The sequence below is a fragment of the Odontesthes bonariensis genome, chromosome 12 (genome assembly GCF_027942865.1).
Source record: "Odontesthes bonariensis isolate fOdoBon6 chromosome 12, fOdoBon6.hap1, whole genome shotgun sequence".
NCBI lineage: Eukaryota > Metazoa > Chordata > Actinopteri > Atheriniformes > Atherinopsidae > Odontesthes > Odontesthes bonariensis.
Window position 1 is genome coordinate 6,955,323 of NC_134517.1, and position 23,846 is coordinate 6,979,168.

The following is a 23,846-nucleotide window of genomic DNA, read 5'->3' on the forward strand; positions in this document are numbered from 1 at the left end:
ATGGAACCCTGTCTGTAGCAGCAGGATGGACCAGCGAAAACAGCCAAAATGGATAGAAATGAGCTATTGTTGTGAAAATGGTCTCCTCATTTCTTATTCTTGATAAACAAGCTGGAACTGGGACTCAAGGTCTTAAATAGTGAACTGTTCCTTTAAGTTACCTCTCTTTGTGAAACAGGCTAGAGTTACCTTTCTCGGGGTTGAGTTACCTCCCTTTGTGAAACGGAAAACTCAGGGTTTCCCTCATTTCAGGGTTAATCAACTCAGAGTTTTCACAAAACCTGCTTCGTGAAATGGACCTCTGGCTCAACGACAACACACCAGACTCATCTGTGGACATACCCGGATTCACAGCCGTACGAGTGAATTGTGACCTGAGTACGAGTGTCGGTAAACAGAAAGGTGGGGTTATTATCCTGATTTTAAATCAGAGATGGGTAAACCCCCACAATGTGACTATTAAGGAGAGGGTTTGTTGTCCAGACATTGAACTGCTGTCAGTTGGTTTCCGTACATTCTATGTGCCCAGAGAGTTCCCATACACAGTCGCCATGGTTGTTTACATTCCACCAAGGCCAGCACCTACAATGGCGTGTGACGTCATCCACCAGGAATCCTGAGCCCAGCTGTACCTCCACCTCAGCTTCCACCACCAGGCATCCTGAGCCCAGCTGAGCTTCAGGGCCAGATGGAGTCTGTCCAAGGCTTCTGAGGGACTGTGCTGGTCCCTCTTCAGAGGCTCTTCAATATGAGCCTTCAGATGGAAAAAGTCCCGGTGCTGTGGAAAACTTCACGCTGGTTTGTTTGAGGAAGTCGGGGGTGGGGATTCCCAATGACGTAGCGGGGAGTGTGCTTCGGCTGTGTTTTCCGCACCGGAAACTAGTTCCCAAACCGACATGAGCAAACCAAGCCTTCTGTGTGGATTTACACAGTCATTTGCACTCGATGTGAAAGTACACCACTCACACAGTAATTAGAAGGTAAATCAAGTAAATTAATTCACGTTTGGCGAAATATTTCGATTGGCGACGCTGGCATGTATGTATTACGCGCAACCAAGCAGTGGTCAGTGCTGTGAGATTCGGACAATGCCTGGGTCGCCAGGAAAACACTCCCACACACTTATTTATGTCTCGGGAATGCGGGGATACACTTAATTTGGCCTGGGGGTGGCGTATCCCTTTAAGGCTTTTTAACAGTACCTGCTGACATGTTCTTCTCAAATTTATTTATTTATTTCGTCATTTTTTCTTCTTCTTCTTCTTCTTATTTTTATTATTATTATTATTATTATTATTATTATTATTATTGTTGTTGTTAATATACAATCATCGTAAATATTTATAAAAAAATTTTTACCTTCTTGACCAATTTGAATTTCCCCCATTGGGGGATGAATAAAGTATTTTTCTATTTCTATTCTATTCTATCCCCCTCAATACTTTCTAATAAGGCCTGTAGCCAGATTTGCTGGAATCACAACCTGCATCATTACTGAATGGGAAGTCAGGCTGTTGGTGATGCCCCTGGCTCTGGTGCCATGACTGGGGCTCAGCCTGGTGATGTGGAACCTGGGAGTTAAAGCTGGTAGGAGGTCACTGGGGTACAGGCTTATTCTGCTGTACCTGGGACTTGGTACCAGGGTTTTGGCTGCTCGTCTACCACCTTGGACCAAGGTTCAGGCTGATAGTGAAAATCTTTGCGTCAGGCTGATGAAGGAACACCAGAGACTGAGGCTGGGACCTTGGCTAGAACTGAGTCTGAGAACTGGGGTCCGAGGCTGATGCCGCTTCTGTGGCTCCGGGAACTGGGGTCCATCTGGAACTGGGTCCAGGGTTGAAGTTGCTTTCATGGCATTTGGAACTGGGTCTGGGCCATCAAAGAAGTTTCATGGCTTCAACCAGAAATATGCTACTTTACTAACACATAACCACCTGTCCACCCTCAGTGACGCAAATCTATGACTAAATGGCTACATATACAGGCAGCATTACTAATTAGTTATTGTCATTGTCATTGTTATTGTCATTAAGCAAAAAATAACAACAGAGACTCAAAATAACCACCACTATAGAGACATAAAACAACCAAAAAGGATTGTAAACCAATCAATAAAAAGAGATGGATACAACTGGTATGACACTCTAAATAACAACAAAGAGTCTTAAAAACAACTCAGAAAGACCACAGAAAGGCTCAAAATAACCACATGGCAGACAGAAAGCCTATAATGAGACAAAAAAGCAAACCAATAACTCTCACGTAGAGACTCAAAATGGCTGCTTTTCACCAGTTAGAAATTAATAGATACTTTTTTACAGACTCCTTTTTGAAGTGTTGGGTGTATTCTGAACATTTAGGTAATGTAAAACATAAAGATGTTACAATTTGCAAAGGAAAATGTAAGCATGTAAAATTTTGGGAAATGTACTTTTCAAATTTGTAAGCATACATGGCAGTTTTGCATAATTAAGCATTGGCATGTTACGATTTGATTTTGAAAGACAGGCATTGGCATATAAACGCCTTGGTTGCCAAGAAAGTGTACTGTTCTTACAATTTTTGATCCTTAATTGTTTATGTTTATGTATTTTGGCAGACACTTCCCAAGCGACTTACACTAGTAGGGGAAGGGGGTCTTGCCTAAGGACCCCTACTAGAGGTAGTACCTTTCATGCTGCAGATTTAAACCCAGGTCATCCACATAAAAGGTGACAATCTTACCACTACACTAAATGTGTTCCAAAATTTGTAAAATCTACATTTGTCCTCAACAGGAATTTTTTACTACACCAAAAATTGGTGTAGTAATTTTACAATTAAGTTGTGAAACTACTACACTGATACATTCACCATATTAAACACTGTATTAAACTGTATTAAACACTAGTAAAGTTGAAAAATTAAAGAGCTTATGTAAATAAATGAGGAAAAAGGTAAGCATGGGATTTTTTGAAGGGTAAAGTTAGAAAAACTGGTCTTCTTGTTCATATGAATGATAAAGCCTGCATCCTTAATATTACTTTGACACTTGCCACCTAACTAAACATTTTTTCAGACCAGTCACACTCCCACATATGGCAACAGCACTCCCTTACTGAGGCATCCTTGTCAAGCTGATCTAGAGTGGTTCCTGCAAAGCAGGGAGGGTTTTTGCATGTTTGTTTTTGCAGCAAAAGAGGCACTTACTCCATATAATGCTTGTGGTCGTAGTGTTATGGTTATTGGTCAAAGTTATAGTTTAATTAAGCGTGACCCCCCTCCCCCTTGTGGACTAATGTTTTGGAGACTCAAGTTTGGTATTTTGCCATCACCATCTTAGTATTTTGGTATATTTACTATTTGGTATATAAGTTGACATATTCCATATACATATACCAGACTACGTAATTACGCACCGAATACCAGAAACTGGGTAAATATCACTTCTGTTTGTCACCTAGCAAAAATAGACCTAGAACCACCTGCACTGATGTTAGGAATAAGCTAGCCCAACATCTAAATAAACTCAGAACCAACCACAAACTCTTCTCCCTCAAATCTTTCCTTTTTCTTCTTGTATCTATGTGCATCTTCTACATCATACAATTCTGAAAACTAGCTTTGATAAGCATTTAAGAGAGCTGAATCTTCCCAGGACTGAGAGGATTCCTTTATGGTAATATACACTTGAGTACAACTGGTTTTTAGAATCAATGGGATATTTCAGAAATTTACTATATACATCAGCGATAACACAGCGCTTTAGAAGTCTACACAGGTCACAGGAAGTACAGAACTCTGAGCTGTTGAAACAACTGACATGATCTTCAATCTCACACAATGTGAGGACTGGCCAACATCCACATTCATATCAATTACTTATCAACTAATCACGATAGATATTACAAATGCATTGAAAAATGTGGCCCGAGACGGGAAGGAATAACTTATTACATAAGGTGTAGAGTCTTCCAGGAAAAGCACACTGCCTTTTCCTTTATTTGGAAATCCTACACCTCGGCACACTGAAGTGTGTTTTGGTTCTCAGTCCTTTGAGAGGATCTGACAATTTATGAGCTGCTGGTCCAGGTGCTACCCCCTATTGACCTTTATTTGTAGACCCAGTGGGAGTCCACAGAGCAGTCTTGACTAAGGAAGGGAGGCCGTGGAAAAGGAGTGGAAATAAGTTCAACAACTTATTTAATTTGGTTGAATTAGACTTAAAGGAACTTTTCTCCACTGTAATAAATGGTTGTCTTGGATGGAATCCCTTGATTTTTCAGTTCAAGTTTGTTTTATACTTTAGGGTTTACATGTATTTTTTTAAAGGACAATAAAAAAAAAAGTTATCATGGGCCAGTAGTTATTTGCCAACAAGACAATTTTGTGGAAATAGGAATAAAAAAGGCCACTAAATGTTATTCTGTTGTATTCTATGTTGTTACTGAACCAAAGCTTTTCAATTGGTCCACTAGTGTATTTGTTTTTACCAAATACCTGTTAAACTACAGGTATTATAGTTATTTGACAGACATTAGCACAGTGCTATGTTAAACGAGGTTGATGATCTTGATAAACATTAAACCTCTTACACATTAGCATGCTAGTAAATGTCATTCAGAACACTTCAGCCCACTTACATTAGCCAAGTTTAGCTAAAGCAAACCTCATCAATACTGACTTATGCTAATGTGTTGCAAACTCTTATTACATTTTACAATGGAGTGCATTTATATAGAATTCTACTGGCCTTCTTGACCTCTAAAATGACTTTATAGTAGCAGCCCCATTCATTCATTCTTGAGTTCCTTGTCTTTATAGTCTCATTTTAATAATAAACACTCATACACCAATTAACACATCGGAATATTCTATTCATTACATTACATTACATTACGGTCATTTTGCAGACGCTTTTAACCAAAGCGACTTACAATAAGTGCGTTCAACATCGGTAGGCAAAAGAACTTCAGGTCACAAGAAATCACAAGTGCATTTCCTTCCAGCTAAGAGCAAAACTAGTGCTAGAGTAAGTCAGATACCTCAGCCTCTCACCAACTGCACACCAGTCACAGCGGGGTGGGGATGCAAATCCTGGTTCGGGTAGGGTAATGAAAATATAGAGGGTGCCGGTGGTGAGGAAACAATAAGTACGTAAGGAACTAGGACGGAGCAGGGTAGTTATTCCTACCAAAACAGTTCCAGTTTAGGGTCAGAGCCAATGTCAAATTTTGGACCACCTCTTTGCTGGTCCAGAGCAAAATAAAAACATTATTGAGACCAACCAGTGCGACCAAAACATCGGAACACCATATTTTATAAAAAACTTGTTGTGAAGTACCGTAGATGCAGTAGTGGAAGAACATGAGCTTGCTGTTTCTTTTATGTGCCTACTTTTGAATGTTTTAAAATTGCAAGCTGCATTTGTGAATGCTGTCCAATGCACTGCACAGAGCTATATTTATAGTCACTGTTTTTAACTGAATTTGTAAAGAGTAATATTAACTCTGTTTATAAACATTGTTGAATGTTTCAATATAACCAGCTGGCATTTATAGATTGCACTCAAAACAGCTTGCTTAAATTCTGCTTGCAGCAAATTTTCAGTGGGAAATACCCATATTTGGTATGGTCAGCATTGGAAAAGACATTCACAAACACAGGATGTTGTTGAAACAAGATTTTTTATAAACTAGACTACTGATAGTAAGAGATAGGTTTGCAGGAAAAAAAAGACAAACTGTGATCTGTGTGGTGGCTGTCCGGCTGTGGAAAACCAAACCAATTTTTTAGAAAGTTCTGACGTTCAACCACCTCTGAGCTGGGTCTAGAATCTGTCTAATATCCAGAAAAGGGTAGAAAAGGAGAATAAGGCAATGTGAAGTTCAGCATCTTACACAAGAACACACTTTGACAAGTGAACTTGTGAAGACAGGAACTGAACCACTAACCTTCCAAAACATAGAAAAGGGAAAAAAAGAAAAGCAAAAGGAGAAGATTTTAGCTCAATTTTTTCAAAACATAATCCTAGAGTATATCCAACAGCCTGTGTAGGCAAACATTTCAATGACTGTTGCATTGTAATATTCTGAAAAATGAGTGATATTTCTATTTCCTGACTACTGGAGACATAAAAAACTAAACTTCATCCTGCAGGTTCCCGTCAACATAAAAACCCCACATTGGAGCCAAGCATCGATTGTGCATCCATCTTTTATGTACAGTCTGTGGCTGTGGGCAGTGCTACTTGTGCACATAAGGAAGTATTGTAAATTATTCTGGAAATACAAGTGTCTTGTGCTCATTCTGATGTGTTTTTTTTTTTTTAAAAGCAGTTACGCTCTGTCTGTAAATTTATGAGCGTCTCTCAGACGTGCGTAACTGTAAAACAATTCTTCTTACTATTGTTATTGCATGGTGACACCGAAAATGTGTTTGATAGTATAGATTTTCATTAATCAAAGAGATTTCAGTAAGACCACCACATGCTGATTTTACTCTTTGTTGAAGTTTATTACACCAGTGACTCAGACATCTGATCTCTTTTTGTGTTTCGTCCTTCAGAGTAATAAATTAAGCCTTTGAGAGGGAGCCAGAGTCCTGAGAGCACATAGCTGACACTGGGCAGTATTAGCCAACTGACAGCAGATATTTGACTTTGACCACAGAGCAAACACTGTGGGATTTGAGTGGACCTTTTCGTGCCTCCTTGACAGCTACTCAATGTCATTATTCATATTGCACCACACAGTTAGGATGTATCGATGATGTTGGGCAGATTTTTATGAACAATTAAGTAAATTTTTTTCTCTTGTTTTTTTCTGTTTTCTCTAGTGTGCCGAATAGCTTGCCACAAGAAATGTGAAGTCAAGGTAAGAATCATAAAAATGTTCAAAAGTTCACACTTCACGGCATAAAAGAGAAAGCAATGTCACATCATAGTTTTGTACTTGCTGATGCTTTCATGTGTCACATCACCTCTTTTTAAAATTTACTTTATAACAAACGTGACAAAGTCCCAGGATGAAATATCATGCTTTCAGGTGGAGGCAGTCAACAACCCCTTTTAGGGTATGTGTGCACATACATGTAGATACTGGGGTAGGTGGAGTCTGGGGAGTTTATGTTCTGCAAAAAAAATCTTAAGAATGTCTAAACAAGTACTCAATGTACCAGAATATGTTTACATTGGATGAACTCCTCGTCTTGGAGATTGCCCTGTGTCTAAAAATAAAAGACCTCTGGATGGAGCCTGATTCATCCCCTGATTCATCATGTTGTATGCGCTCCCGGCTGTCCACAAGAAAACAGGAGGGAAAACAGACAGAAGCTGACGTTTGTGCCGGGTTATTGGAAAAAGAAAGCTGTATGCTTTATGTATATCAAGGTACATTTTACATCTAGGATTTCACAGTTGGAATCTCAGACGTAAACATATAGTACATACACACACACACACCTATGCACACACAGTTCATCTGGTATCCATTATTGAAATGGGTGCTGGTTGCCACTTTGCCCACTCACAGGAAATGCCAGGGGTGCAGGGCAGACGAGCCCTGCTAAATATGAGGAGGGGGCTTAGGCCAGCCATGGGAGGTAGGCCTCCAAGGAAAAAAAAAAATTGCATTGCATTGTTTTATCCTAACTCTTACTCTCTGCCTCTGTTTGCTGAACAATGTCTCCCTGAATTTACATGCAAGTGGCAACAGTGAGCTGCTGCTGGACCTTAATTCCTTAATTAGCATGTGTCTGCTCTTGTCTGATGACATCATTGTAAGGCCATAGAGGCATGTGACATCTGCAACCACAAACTAATGGGTTGCATCCACTCCTTACAAAAAGTCTGTGGATCAGAACTGAGGTTGTGGAATGTGAGCATTGCAGTTTGTCTTTCTGTCAGCACCAAGTGTCAAGCTAGCTAGCTGTCAAGATAGTCATAAAGGCACAATTCCATTAAATTGTTGGTCAGGACTTCAGTTTTTCTGCTGCTACACTGAAGATCAAAGTGTGAGGAATGGCGGTGCATAGCGCATAAATGTTGATAACACTTGAATTTCAGGAAGCCAGAGGTCACATTTGTGGGAGGAGCTGTTACAGAAGGCCAGAACAAACTGCCAGTGTCTGCACACCCAAATCTGTGACTTTCCATCTCCAAAAATCACAGCAGCATTTCCTTTTCCAAACATTTCAGCACAAATTTGTCATAGCTTTGGCAGGAAACAATTTGCTAACAAGCCTGAGATGAAAAACAAGGGAGTGACCGCGACAGGGTCAAGCATGATCTTTATCGGCATTCAATCAGGCCTGAGGCAGAAGGGTACATTTTTGTAATTTATCTATTTTAAAAACCAGCTAAAGTTCCTTCTTACATACTATGAACTCTATAAAAACTCAACAATAAACAAAGTTGTGACAGGTTTCCCAAGTACACATGACAGTTATAAATATCTGCCTGGAAATAATATGTGTCCCATATTTAACCTGATATCTGCAAACAAATGGTCACAAATGTGTTCTCTTCCCTCATGCTTGTTTGCTCACAAGTGGATGTAAAAAATGTGTTAAATCTTGTTCGTGAAATTTCTCGTCCGGGTGACGACAGTAAGGAGCCAAAAAAAAGCATTTTGGATCACCGTCGAAATGAAGTCAAGGTTGATTTCAAAGTCAAACTATCCACAGTGTTTTTGTTTTTCTGACTTGCTCGCGTTTCCCTTACTTTGCTTAAATTTAACAGCCTTACAAAAAAATAAAGAGGCAGGATGTCAGGGACTTTCCCGCCAGTATAGTGTGAAAAACCTTAACGAAAGGAAACACTCAGACTGTGTAAGAGCTCATTTTACTGTAAAATACCGGATATAAGCTCCCATCCTGGTCCTACAATTCCATAAAACAACATTAGTAGAGTAAGAATACAGCCGTTTTTAAATAAATAGAGGAATTGTTTATTATCTCAGTTGTCCTTGAAATGTATTCTGGAAAGCATGATTTTGTTTATCCCTTTAAAGACTCCAGTTACAGTGGTATATTGCAGTTGGTGGTGACCCTTTTTGTATTGTAATGAAATTGCATGTCAAGGCCAAAATAAAATAATTCTATATATATATATATATATATATATTTTTTTTTCTTTTTCGTCTCAGCTAAAACAATTGGGCACTGTTTTTTTTCTTTTGGAGGGGGCAAAGCCTTGTCATGTGGATTCATAATACAACCCCCATTCCGCATAGGTTTGTATTGTAGAGTAAAATGTAAATAGGAACAGAATGACAAGACAGTAAGGACAATCATTCACAGTACAATGTGCAGTGAAATCTTTCCTTGTCCTGCTACCAATTAAAGTTAAATATGAATATGAATGATATAAGAGCCATATGACAGTAGTACACACAATTTAAAAATGTCTCTGTGTAAAGTGTCAGTGTATAAAATAAAAAATATATAAGGTATCTAAAATGTACAGTATTAACAGACAGAAAGTGAAAGTGATACAGTCCAGTTTAACGCTCACTGTTGAGCAGACAGATGGCTTGGGGAAAGAATATTTTCCTCATCCTCTCAGTGCTGGTTCTCAGGCTGCGTAACCGACGGCCTGAAGGCAGCAGGGAGAGGAGTGAGGCTGGGGGCTGCCGAGGATCTTCTCAGCTCTTCACCTGCATCGTTTCACGTAAATGTCCTGCAGGTCGGGTAGGGTTGTTCTGATAGCAGACTACTTTCCTAAGGGCCAAGAGATCCTGTATTTTGCAGCTGCCCATCCATGTGGTCATGATCCCACTCAAGATGCTCTCAATAGCCGCATTCGGACAGAGCCGTTCTAAGAACGCCATTTTAAGAACGGTCCTCCTCGAATTTCGTTCTGATAACTGTCCTTCCCCAGCGGAACTTTTTCAGTTTGCATTCGCACATGAGTCGGGACCTGACAGAGACTGATGCGACGCAACCGTCTGCGACAGTGACTTGTTACTTTAGCGCCACATTCAACAACAAAACAAAACAAAACAAAACCTGCGAAAAGTAAGGAGAGAAGAAGAAAACACCACAAAGAAGCTAATATGGAGAACGGGGAGGCCACCGTGTTCATGGTCTGCATGATGGTAATATTAATCATGGACGATTACATCGGGCGTCTAACATCGAGGCTGGAAGAGCACACAGAGAGTCAGGATCGAGCGTGGACGATACTTCTTCGTTTCATGAAGGAAGAAGAGCAGAGCGCCGCAGACAAAGGAGACGACATGTAAGTTTAACTTATTAAACAAGCGCCGGTTTTGTCCGTGTCGTTTGAGTAAACATTTCAGCCGTGACAACATGACAAGGGGCGTAGCTACCAACCACCAAACACCTACGTCAGATGTGTTCCTATAGAACCCAGAAAAGACCCAGCCTCGGAGAAGGAGCTAAAATGGTTATAGGAACTGAGGGCCATGGTCCCGAGTTCCTGTAGTGCGAATGCGGGAAAAAACGGCCCCGTTCCTGAAAAGGTTATAGGAACTGCCAAAGGTTACTACAGTGCGAATGCGGCTAAAGGTGCAGGTGTAAAAGTTCCTGAGCACCTTGAGGGTGAGCCTGAAATCTCTGAGGCTACGTGCCCACGACAACGGTAACGACAGATAAAGGCAGAACATTTCGACAGATGTGCCTATCTTGCACACGGCGACGGCGTTTTTCAAACGAGTTCAAAACGGAGAAAACGCAAACACCCTCCAGAGTGGAGATCTTGAAAACGATCCAACCTCTCGTCGCCGTAGGAACAGTTCAAAACGCAGAAGTGCGTTTTTTGCACACGTTAAGTGGGTAGTTCTCCATGAACGACTCCCATATCTCACTATATTTATTTTGGACACTCTCCCAATCCACATTATCCACTGCCTTCCTGGCTTTGTAGTTCAGTGTCGTGTTCAGGAGCAACTGGACCTCATCATCTGTCCAAACAAAGTTTGAAGGCGTACTGTTGTTGCCGCCGCGCTTCGCCATTTTCTTCCAACTGACGCGGAGGAAGTAGCCACAAAACAGGCATTTCTCATATTTATTAATATATAACAATATAACTCATATAACAATACCAAAGGTATTGTTGCTACTGCCACCTATGTCCGGGGCGTGCATACTACATCGGCAAACTGCGAGTTTTATGAGTTTTTTATGTTTTCCCTGTTCCCATGGATAGACAGATATCCACCCCCAAGCGCTCGTGAGAACGCAGATAAATTGTGGAGGAAAAAAACGGACATCTGCGTTTATGCTTCAGAGCGTTGTCGTGGGCACGTAGCCTGAGGCATCTGAGGTGGAACAGACGCTGCCTGGCCTTTTTAACAGTCCTGTTGACGTGCAGTGACCAGGACAGGTCCTGTGTGATGGTCACACCGAGGTATTTGAAGCTGTCCACCCTCTCCACCTCAGACCCACCGATGCAGAGTGGACGGATGTCGCTCTGCTGCTTCCTTCTGTAGTCCACAATCAGCTCCTTAGTTTTGCTGGCGTTCAGCAGGAGGTTATTCTCACGGCACCAGCTCTCCAGGTGGATGACCTCCTTCCTGTAGGCCTCTTCCTTATTATGGGAGATTAACCCCACGATGGCTGTGTCGTCAGCAAACTTAATGATGACATTGCTGTCTGATGTGGACACACATTCAATAAATGTCAAATGTCAAATCTCATAAAGGAATATTTTATTTGAAAAAAAAAACATGTTGGACGTGAGACATTTTACTTATTTCATGGCAAAATATTAGGTGGAGACTGATGTTTTCACCCTGTTGTAACTGTGTTGACAGACAAAGATTTCTGGAAGTCTTCAGCCCATGATATGATTTCCATGACTTGCTTGTTTTTAATGCACTCCCCCCTGATTTTCGGCTGTATTATTAATATCTCTTGTGTCCCTTGTGCTCAGAATTGTCTCCAGATTGTCTGAAGCTTTTGAGGATATAATGCACTATAAATGGTGAATTAATTAAAGTCTTCAAATTTTTACACTTAGAAAATGATGCTGAAATTCCTCCCCAATTTATAGATACAGTTTATTTGCAGATTACTTCTGAGAGACTGCATCTCCAAGGGGCTCTTTTTTAACACCCAGTCATGTCACTGATCTGTTACCACTTAACCAATTTGGTAGCAACATGCTCCTCTAGCTGTTTCTCTTCAGTACCGCTTACTTTTGCAGCCTCTTGTTGCCCCTGTCCTAACATTTTTGTGATGAGTTACTACCATCACATTTTTGGAATTGGGGTTGTAGAAAAAATATAGCCTTGTGAAAAAGACAGGACACCCTCTTTCCATTCTGAGATTTATGGATCAGGCCATAATGAAAAATAATCGTGTCCTCATCGGGTCTTGAAAATAAGTAAATTCAACTTCAGATGATATATTACACTGTGTCATTATTTTCTTCTCAAAAACAAAGCCAAAATGCAGAAGCAGTGTGTGATAAGTGTAGCAAACCGATGCCTCACCTCTTTTTTTCCTCATATGGTGGTGGGTAAGGTAGTTTGTCTGTTCTCAACTCCTGTGAGTTGGTTGTATTTAAACTAAGGAATAATCTGAGGTGCTGAGTAAAATTTATTGGATTGCTCTGATCTTTTGTTGTCTGCCAAGCGTGTTTTGAGAGGAAAACTACCTTTTTGTACCCTTAAAGAGGAAAGAAGTCTGAAGAAGCAAAGCACAGGAACATGCCCATGCACTTAAGTTTTTCCATTCCCTTCTTTAAATGATTAAGCACTTGTTTTGAATTTTTCCTAGCTCCTTAAAGTCCCAGACTGCACGTTTTGAAAATGTGGATAAGACTTCTGTTTATTTATCCTGCCTCACTTCCACCTTGTGCTTTGTTATTTCAGATTTGTTGTTTGTGACCCCTTACAATCCTTTCATTGAACACACCATCCTGGGGTTGGAGGCGTGCTGCTTGCTGACAGACATGTCCTTATTTGGCTCATATTATTTGCCAAGTTAAAGTACATAATTGCTCCTTTTGTTTTGCTGAATGTGGTAAAGAATAAGACACTCCACCTTTCTTGTATTATTTATTGCCACCCTATCTTTGACACATTCAAACACCCATATGCACACATGTGAGACTTTTAGCATTTTTTCAAGAGATCGTCAGGTTTGCAGCTGGCCTACTCCTCACCTGCTTAACATTGCTTGGATCTAGAAATCTGGAAGGTCAGAGCAGCTGTCTGGCAGATAGCTTCACATGCAAAGCCAGGTCTTTAAAATGTTTGCAGGGCACATCCTTCAAATGCAAAACAGGAAGCTCCTGTTGTTCTGATGGTGCAGCTCTGTAGATTAGTACCCACTCTTAGACCTATATATATTATTTTATTTAATGTTTAATTGCATATTTTTGGGCATTTTTATTCATGTTTGATCAATCAAAAAAGACTGTTCAATTTGTCCACTCATTTGTCATTCAGTTCTCAATGTAGTGAGTCCGCCATTTTGAAGTGCAGTTTGAAATTTCAGCTTTAATTCTCCATGTTGTGCAGTGAAACCTCTTCATGTGGTGCACCGAAAGTACAGAAACTTTACTCTAAATTGGTCAAAATAGACCATCAATTCAGCCTGGGTTAGGGTTCCGTTCTAAACTAGATGACCTGGATGACTGAGAATCTACATCAATATAATCATAAATATTTTCTAGTCCTCCAGCTCTCCTATAAGACTTAAATTTTGCTTACTGTGTTATTATTTCTGTCAGTTGCCATTTCTTCCTCAATTAATGAGATGTACTAAAATTTTATGACTAGTATCATTTCACCTTTAGGAACTCGTATTGTTTAGATTCTACCTTCCTTGTTCATTAATTAATGTGTTTGAGTCCTTAATTCTGTAAGCATTTAGTTTGCTATTGCTGTCAACCTAATAGATGAAGTAGTGATTAATGGAAGATTACATATGTTTTCACTGTAAAAGAGTGATTACTTAAGCCTCATTGATGTGAAAGATGTTTGCATGGTATGGAATCCCAGTGACAACATTAACAGCTTCCTTCCTATTCCATGTGACGACTCTGTAGAGAGTAAGAAATGGGAGTAGCAGTAGATGGGGGGTTAACCTATGTTGAGAAAACATACAGGACAGGCATGTCAAATACAGATCAGTTTGACAGATTGAGAACAGGAACTCGTTTGGGCAAAAAAAAAATGGTCAGGGTGTGTTCATAATCAAAATATTATGTGTATATGCCACAGTAGCTGAGTGTACTGTGTTTTCAAGAAAGCAGTTCCAAGTCTGATCAAATACAGACCCAGCCAGCAGCTCTGGGGCTAATTGAATTAGCAGTCACAGGACAGAACACATGCTTGCTACTCTCCCCTTTTCTATATGACGCTAAAGGATTATACAAAAAAGGACAAAAACCCAAGCACGGACTTAATCATACGGCCTTTAATTTTGGAATGAGAAGTGAGTAATCTGGTTTTTAGTTTAATTGAGATTTCCACTTGGTTTCTTATAAAGATTACAATATTTCAGATACTGAAATTTAATATTAGTTTCAGCTTATGCATTTCTGGAAGAGTCCTCAAATGAAATATAAAGCTGATTTCTTTTTTGTCACTTGAGGGCAGCAAAGCAAGCTGGAAACATGACAGCCAATAATTGCTTTATGTATACCGATCAGCCACATCACTATAACCATTGACAGGTGAAGTTGAATGAAATTGTTCTGTAAATGCTAAATTGAAGTAAATGTTCTTCGGGGAAAACCTTCATCCTGGCATTCACGTGGATGCTACTTTAACACTTGCTGCCTATCTAAACATTTTTTTGTAGACCAGTCACATCACCCTCATTTGGCTACAGCTCTTCCCCTAGTAGGACAGCAGGAACCAAGAGTCACCTGGCCTCCAATCTCCCCAGACACCAACCTGATGGGATTTGAGGGAAGCAAGCCCAATCCACAAGGATCCCACCCCACAACCAGCAGGGATCACAAAGATCTGTATGTAACAAACTAGTTCAAGACACTCCATGACACCTTCAGGTGTTCTTTATCCACACCCTGTGAGCTTAGAGCTCTTTTAGTGACATTAGGAAGACTTACTCAATATCAGATGGGTGCTCTTAATGCCATAGCTGATGGGTGTATACGGTATATTGTAGAAACGTGTCGTGTCGCATTGTAGACTCTGGAAGAGGACTCATACTGTCTGTAGATATAAAGGACTCAAGGATTCATTGATTTTTTTTTTTTTTACTGATCTATGAGCTTTATGAAAACCAAAACCAAAAACAACCATCTGCCATCTTTCGCTTTTCCAATGTGTGAGCAAATGGCTTGCACAAGGAGCCGTGGCTTATGGCCAAGTATTTAGTAACAGAATGGTAATGAAATGTGCATAGATACAACAGAGAAAACAAACAGGAACGCCCAACCCTTAACATGATGGAGTAATCAACAGTTGTTGGAAGGAATGTCAACAATTTGCCAAGTGCATGAAGAAGACGGTGATGGAGGAGCCAAGATTTAATAAGAGGCGTGACTTACAATATAATACAATATAATTTCTTTGTACCATAATTTTGGTGCTGAGTATTCACCATCTTATCTGGCATCACGAAGGATCTCTGACCACTGTGGGTGCAGTAGCTTGTTGCGGTGGAGAGTCATCTTTTGCCTACCGATGTTGAACACACTTATTGTAAGTCACTTTGGATAAAAGCGTCTGCAAAATGACCGTAATGTAATGTAATGTGATCTAAGACTTTTTGTTCACATTCCCCACCTCAATATCTCCAGCTTGTGCATTGATTTCAGGTGGCGGTTTTTCCGTGTCATGCTTGTTTCCACTTAGTCTGAGCTAATGCCGCCTAAGTATGAACATCCAGGAGAAAAATCCACATAAAATCTGGTCCGTATGCTACATGGGTGTTGGTGAAATATTCCACTGGTCGCCAGGGGACTTGCCATTGCTTGGGAAAGGCTGAGTCAGACTCATGAATTTGAACCTCACCCATACTGCTTTCTTTCTGTATTTCTCTGTTCTTCCCTCTAGTTGACTTTACATTTTTCATCGGAGGTCTTTGCGTTAACATATCTCAGCTCTCCTCTTTCCACTCCTCCATTGAGGACCATAACAGACATAATCAATAATAAATACAAAAATGTATGCATGGTTCAGTGAATAAATCAAGCAAATGGGGTGGGGTGCTGTCTTCCACCGAGTGTGTCACGGGAAGCCTATTTCACAACACAGCGACATAAAGTTGGGAAGACTAACAGGGCTAGCGGCTAGCTTAGCTTGCAGTCAATAGCCTAAAAGATTTTAGTGCAACTTTTGTTCTAACTATTTAAAAGCAAATATACTTTAACCAGATAATTTAGTGACGGACAGAACACAAGCTGTCACAGTCCATTGAAGAAGCAAGCTACTTATATACTAGCTGCAAGATAGAAAGTACAGTTTTTGTTGCTTCTGGTTTCTGATGCCATTTTATGAAATAGGATCTCTGCACCCAATAGTTCCGAAGCTGAGCTTATGACATCTTGAAAGAGAAGTGAATTTGCTTGATCGCTATTACCATTGTTATGAATGATCCTTATTGCTCTTTTTTGCATTATAGATGGTAGCTGTCGTATACATTTTTTCCCCTTGTCCTGTCCAGCATTATGGCAGAAGAATTGTAATCTGTATATAATTTTAAAGCCAAACACAGTTGCTTTGCCAAGGGAAGCTTTATGAATGTAAAGCTCCCCTTAATTGCCAAATACTGCTTTATTTATTTTATACTGATTATTTTTGTGACAATACTTTACATGTAATAGTGCTGAACCTGACAGGGGGACAGGGAAAGGGGGAGAGCAAAGAAAAAGAAAGACAAACGAGACAGAGATAGAAAGAAATGATTGGAGAAAACAATGAAAAACAAGACAAAACCCAACAACTAGCTGCTACATCTGTAGAAACCAAACAGAGAAAATCCTACGCACTCTGTGGGGAAACCAGGCGGAGAACCACCAGGAGTACATGCAAGTAGACAAACAGAGAGGAAACAAAACAACAACAACAACAACAAAAAAGCACAAGCAGCAACAACACCAGCAGCAAGTACGTTTATGTTTATTAGCAGATGCTTTTATCCAAAGCGACTTACAAATGAGGATATAACATTACAGCTAACGTCAAAGCTAACAATAAGTAAGTGCAGTAGAGGGTGTAGGGAAGTACAGGGTAAGTGCTAAGGTAAGAGATGCTCTCTGAAGAGCTGGGTCTTCAAGAGTTTCTTGAAGATGGACAGGGACGCCCCATATTCTTGTAGCACTTGGTAGGTCTAGAGTCTGGATTGTCTTAAGCATGGTATAGGCACTGCTAGACGACAATCATTTGACGACTGGAGTGACCGAGCTGTGACATAAGCCTTTGCAAGAGCATTTAAGTAAATGGGAGCCGTTCCATTTAGTACTTTATAGGCTAACATCAGTGACTTGAATTTGATTCTGCGGCTAAGGGTAGCCAGTGGAGCTCAATGAACAAAGGGGTGACGTGCGCTCTTTTCGGCTGATCGAAGACTAGATGCGCCGTACGTATAACACAACTGTGAATATGGATGGTTTGAAACCACAGGATGACAAAGCAACTTTATAACAAGCAAGTGCAGGTTTTACATGAATTGTGCTCAGTTATGAGTGCATAGGACCAACGCCCCAACCCCCACGGAGCACAGAACCTGGGAAGCCCACCGCAGGGACAACCACGCATCCACCCAGAAGACAGCAGAGGACATGTAGCATACATTTATAAGCAATGCCCCAAACCTCTGCACAGTAATTAAAATACGGTAGAACCAATGACCGGTAGAGAAAGTGGATCACCTATTATTTAACCAAGTAATACAAAAATAAATATCTATAGATTAAAAAGAAGGTGTTGATTTTTTTGTTTTTTGTTTTGTAAAGTAAAATGAGAAAAAAAATACAAAGATAAATACATTTAGGAAAAATAATAGTGGGAAATTTAAAGAAAAAATAATGGACAAAATTATTGCAGGGATAAAAAGAGTAAGTAAAACATTATCTTACTCTGTCCCCTTCTCCTATCTCCTTTATCATCCTCGTTTATCACAAGAGTTGCCACATTTCTTCGAGTTTGTAAATTCAGAGTGAAAAACTTAGCTTGCCCTGGGATCACTGCACTCCAATGAAAATGATTTGTGCTTATGTCCAAGTGAAGGAGAGACGAAGCTTCCTAAGCTACTGAGAAATGAGCAGTAATTGAAAAAAATAAAAAATTATGACGAGACTTTCTGATGGTTGTCTCTGGCAGTGTAGGAATGATTACAGTAAGCAGTCATGGAATTGTGATGGTAATAAAAGCCAGGATACAGGAAATAGATCAGATCATGAGAAACATATCAGCCCCAAATATAGACGGATAACTTTACAGATCCTAACATGCTCGAATGTAACTGTTGGTCTGTACAATTCCATTCCAGTGAGTGTTAGGAGTAAAACCTGAAGTACAGGAGCTCATAGACACAAACAATCAGGGAATTCCCATTACCCAGGGTTCAGTCTAGTCCCTGCATTAAAGGTGTTTACCTCACATAAACAAGCATGTTTTGTTACCAGAAACCACATGTCGCCTCTCCTGCCGCCCTGCCTTCCTTCCTGGCCTTTGTCATTAATAGTGAATTAAATAACGCTTACAGTGCTAACATCTGGTGAACAAGACTTCAGCTAAAGGTGTGGCTTTTAGTGCTACCTTCCATGTAATTACTTCCAACCAACATCAAAGACAGTGGTCATTCTTTCCATGTTGAGGTGTAATTCTGAATGTGCTACAAATGTGTACCAAACATTTTTCTCCAATGTCTGCTCGTCTGCTACTGGATAACAATTGGTGAAGTTGTGCAAGCAAATTAAAATACGTTCTGCAAGTAAGCGTACTGCCATCCTGATGCTGCTGTAACTTAGCATGCTATTACCAGGAGTCGCACTGCAGTTCCCGACTTTGTGGAGCTATGTACCGTCTTAACTTTTAATCATTTTGGTTTCACTATTTTCCTTAGTCTCACAGCTCATTTCCAGAAGCAGCAGCCCAAAGCAATGTGGAGAAAACACTCTGCAATTGCCTCTGCCGCACTGGCTTTTACTTGCCTTGTGATGGAGGCTGTGTAAACAACATGCTTTCAGTTGGCGGGTTATAATGAGACCATTTTTGATTGCTGTAATCATTCTTACTCATCTAACGATGCATATTTGATGGAAATCATGAATTCCAAAGTTTATTCAAGCCTAATGTTCCAGTATTTCTTTCAAATTTACAGTCAATTTAGAACCCAAGTATCGCTTTTTAGTTTCCCGTTCTGTTTGCTTTTTGAGGTGTCGCAGAGGGAAACTAACCCAAAGTAGGAAAGTCATTTAAAAAGCCTCTCAGTTCTTAAACTTGATGTCAGTTTTAGATATTTTTTTAAGTGTATTTGGATAACTGAAAGTGTGGATTTTATACATTACTATAATGTCATAAATACCCTGCTTAGCATGTTACCACCATGATCTGATCAGGTAAGGAAAGGAAGACAGATGAATGGATAATCAAAGGTTTAATGATAATTGAGTGAAAACAGGCAATTTGCTTACTTTATCATACTGTATTTTCATTGTTGTCAGTTTCTGAGTTAATTACACATTGGTATGTCATTAATACTATATATAACTCTTAAAACTACATGATTTAGTGTCTGCGTATGAGCTGGCAGACATACTGAACATAGGTGGTGACTGATAACTACATTGCTCCTTGCTGATGTTGACACCGACTTTGCGTTGAAGTCAGTAGCTTCTGTCATGGTACTTTCTCTTTCGTGGCAGTTGTAGAGAGTATGTGAGTACTGTAATGGTGTGTATTTATCGAAGAAAAGGTAGGGAGGGGGGTCGGGTGGGGTGGACTCATATTTAACCTGTAACTTGAGAAGCTGATAACAAGGAGAAAATGAAGAATGAGCTTGTGAGGAATGAGTGTATGTGTGAGTGAGGAAAAGACTGTGAACGAAAAGAGCTGTGCTTTGGTTTTCTGAAGCTAAATTCCCACTCCCCTCGATCTCCCTGGGAAATTTGCTTCAGTATTTTTTCCTTCCTTCTCGTTACTCATGTGTCTCCCCGTTTGGGAGGAGGGTGAAAATGGTCTGAACAAGAGGGAGGAGAAAAGCCAGGCAGTGAAAGTGAAGGAGAAATAGCTGTAAACTGTAGCAAGACTTTGCCTGCTTATTCAGCGCTGAGTGCTGCACTGCGCCGTCTCCAGTTGTGGGATGTTAAGATTTGCTTTTGGCTGCACTTCTCTCTCCTCTCTCGCTCACATTAAGACTCTTTAGACATTTTTATGCTCGTTTTCTCGGAGGAGGGCTGAGGGTGGGAGAGACTGGGCAGATCTATTAGCGTGAAGCCTGTAACACACACTCCAAATCTCTCTCCCTCTCTGACACACACACTCTTGTACACTCCTCCGGCTCTGCGCTGCACCAAGGTAACAGTGAGTGGATTTAGCTATAGCCATCTGGTTGAAGCACAGAGAAAACCTCTCCACTGCACAGACGAGGGGGAGGCAAAGGACGATGCAGCACTAAAACAGAGAAATCCAAAGAGAGACTGCGACGTGCGCACACACACACACTCACTCATTGAGAAAGGATGGCCACAGCAGTGTTTCAGGTAAGGACTGATTATAAGGAAGGGGGGCAAGAGTCAGTGCCTGTCTGGAAGTGTTGGCTGCGCTGTTCTCTGTTTCGCAGATAGCTTGCTGCTTTCTGGATTTGCTTGATTGGTACAGAGAAACGGGAAGCTTAAAGTGCTGTCACATGTGTGTTTTCAGTCATGTGTGTGACCTGACATAGTTGTTGTGCTTATGTCTATGGACTTTGCCGGATGTGAGTAATGGGTTTAATATGTGGATGTACATTTCTTTTGTGCAAAGAGTGATTCAAAGAGTGATTATATAAAATATAATTTCCTGCATGTTTGCACAGCAGAGTGCATCATGCTGCTTCTGGTGTATGTTGACAGTATCGGTTAGTTGTGTGGATGATAGAAATAAGCATGAATGAGCATGTAGTTGGAATCTGTATGATACGTTAGTTTACAGTTTTGTGGTTATGTTGGTAGACTTTGCTATATGTGAGCCATGTGTACATTCTTTATGTGTTCATTGAATGTAATGTAAAGCTCTGCTTGTTACTGTCGTGCTTATGTGTGTGTGTGGTCTGCTTGGCTTGGCATGTGGTTGATGGCCCATCGCCATGGTTTGACAGTGGTGGAGGATGTCTTCTCTCTTTTTCTTTTCTCTTCTCTTCTCTTCTCTTCTCTTCTCTTCTCTTCTCTTCTCTTCTCTTCTCTTCTCTTCTCTTCTCTTGTCTTGTCTTCATCATACTTCTTCTTTTTCAACTACATGTCAGTGCATAGCTTGAGAAAGAAACTACCAATGATCACTATGGGCAAAATCTAATTTCAAAAGTGTACATGTCTGTAGTGTTTGAGCGCAATCTTCCAGTGATTCAATGCTGGTGAAACTGCATCCATGAACTTGGCTGCAGTGTTTCACAACAGGGCCTTGCATAATTTGTTGCACAGAAAGCATCGCCCCAGGCGTGAGAAAACCCGACAGCGCTTATGGAATTTTTGGCACTTTAAAGGGAGTCGCTGTTGCCTCCTGTTTGCTTCAAATGGAGGATAAAGAAGAATAAAGGCATGGAGTGAAAATGTAGAACATGATATTGCACTGATTTCCAAGGCCAGCTGTGGACAGACAGCTGTAAACACTGTCTCTGGGTCATTGAATTCTATGCAGACTTGAGGCATGAAGCTGCCAGACGCATATCATGGTTTGTAAGTTAGAGGTTAAGGGTATTAGGGTTGTTTGGTTCCAATGAATACATTAGGTGCATCTGTTCGAACACAATTACTGACTTCAGCTGGTCCACTGGTTGTTACTGTATCATAGCTGGGATAAATTAGTTATAGTAGCCCCCGCACACGTCCAGCTCTCTGAGCATGTGTCTGTGCATGCTGTCACTTTCAAATTCCGCTTAAGTACAATGTGCACAGGAGGCTATATTATACCTGCCAGCTTCATTATATACTTAAAGTTGCACTCTTAGTGTGTACTGGTTGTTGGCACTGGTTGAGTTCTTTTTAGCTGTGCATATGACAACTGAAAGTATTTTATCTGCACTCTTTGCTTTTAATTAAATTAATTTAATGATTAATTATCTTATTTTATTTGCCTTCTTGTGATTTTATGTAGCTGTAAAGCACTTTGAATTGCCTTGTGTACAAATTGTGCCTTGCATGGCCTTGGTAATTGGATGAACCATATTTTAGGAGCATGCACCATATGAGTACAATGTAAACCTAAATAAACAAGGTCTTACATTTGGATCTTGAAACGGGACCAAAATGTCTTCAACTGGTCACCATTTGTTCTATGAATGAAAGCAAGAATGAATTGTAAGTTGTCTCGTTTGTCTCTGTGTGGCCCTGTGATGGACCGTTGACCTGTCCAGGGTGTACCTTCTACCCTATCCCAGGTTAGGCTCCAGCCCTCCTGTGACCCTGAGTTGGATAAAGGGAGTATAAAAAATAGATATATGGATGGATGGAATTTCTGATTAATTTCCATAGAGAACAAAGATCAACAGATTAATTAATGGATTGCCATATGGGGTAAACCCACCACTGGTATAAAACTACCTTTAAAAAGTAACTTTGGCTACCAGCTGCTCCTGCCCCCTATGATTTGAAAGAAAATAATAATAATGCCAATAATAATGTGATGCAGTTTGCAATTTGTCATACTCTGGGGAAGTTTTACCAACTAATTTGTAGGGCAGTGTAACACAGCGCTGTCCGTGTATAAAATGGCTACTTTCCCTGTGCCTTCTTGTTGTGTGGGAATGGCGGAAATGTATTGGCAGGGAGCCTGTGTCAGACTGGAATTCTAAAGAGACATTTTTTATTATTACCATCTGCACCATAGCAAAAAAATAGGGTGGGGCATTAGAGGGGCAGGACATTTGTGGAAGGTGTGTGTTGAGTACCTCTGTGTTAGTGTGCGTGTGTATGGGGGCGGGATCTGGGGGGTCTGGGATTTGGGATGAGGCTGTGGTACATGGACCATGAAAACAACCCAGCAGCATGAATTCTCATGCTCCTCTGCTGATGTAATCCTTCCATAGAGTGTATGAATGTGTATGGGAGCGTGCGTTTCATAGCTTAACCACTGGCATTACAGAGCATTATAAAACATAGTGTTTTTATACTTTTTCTCATTGATACTGATTAGAACGGTTGAAAAGACGCGTTTGTTTCATTGACAGATAGAACAGTGAAAATCAAACTTGCACTTCTCATTGTTATACTCAACTACTGTACAATGTCTGCATATCCAGCACAGATTGAATCAACATTCATGGACTCTCTCTCATATGCCCACTAAGTGTCCTGTGGAACTGTAATGTCTGCACAGCAATATATTTACACTCTTTGTCCTCTGACTCGGTGTTGGCACACACTGCATACCCGCAATACATTTGAAAAAATAAATAATCTATAGTGTTGCCAAAGGATCATGCCTCCCACTTGGGCTTTTAGTATAATTAATAGCATCCAGTCAGAGCATAAAAGCTTTGCATTTATCAAGGGCATCATATAATGTTTCACTTATGGTGGTTACTTAGCAGGTCATCTGGCAGGTACGAGAAACTGCTGTCATCATAGGCCCACAGGAAGGTGTTTCAACAGGGTAATACCCGGAAGCTGATGCTGCTGTTATATATTATTTCGTACTGCAATTCAAATTAGTGTCTCTCTGGCCACAGTTGTCCATCAATAATAGTTTGTCATATTTTACTGAATCATCTGGCAACACATC

At 40.4% G+C, this 23,846-nt stretch overlaps 1 protein-coding gene across 7 annotated transcripts in view; it reads left to right on the forward strand.

The window, feature by feature from the left end:
* Positions 1-23,846, forward strand: part of tns1b (tensin 1b) — a 238,290-nt gene that overhangs the window by 92,422 nt on the left and 122,022 nt on the right. For 6 of the 7 annotated variants that reach the window (XM_075479009.1, XM_075479008.1, XM_075479013.1 and 3 more), the window contains one exon: positions 6,817-6,854. In XM_075479009.1, the coding sequence (XP_075335124.1) occupies positions 6,817-6,854 (38 nt within the window). Of the gene's footprint in view, positions 1-6,816; positions 6,855-20,132; positions 20,633-23,846 lie in introns of those variants that run through there. The other variant, XM_075479015.1, reaches the window with a different exon arrangement.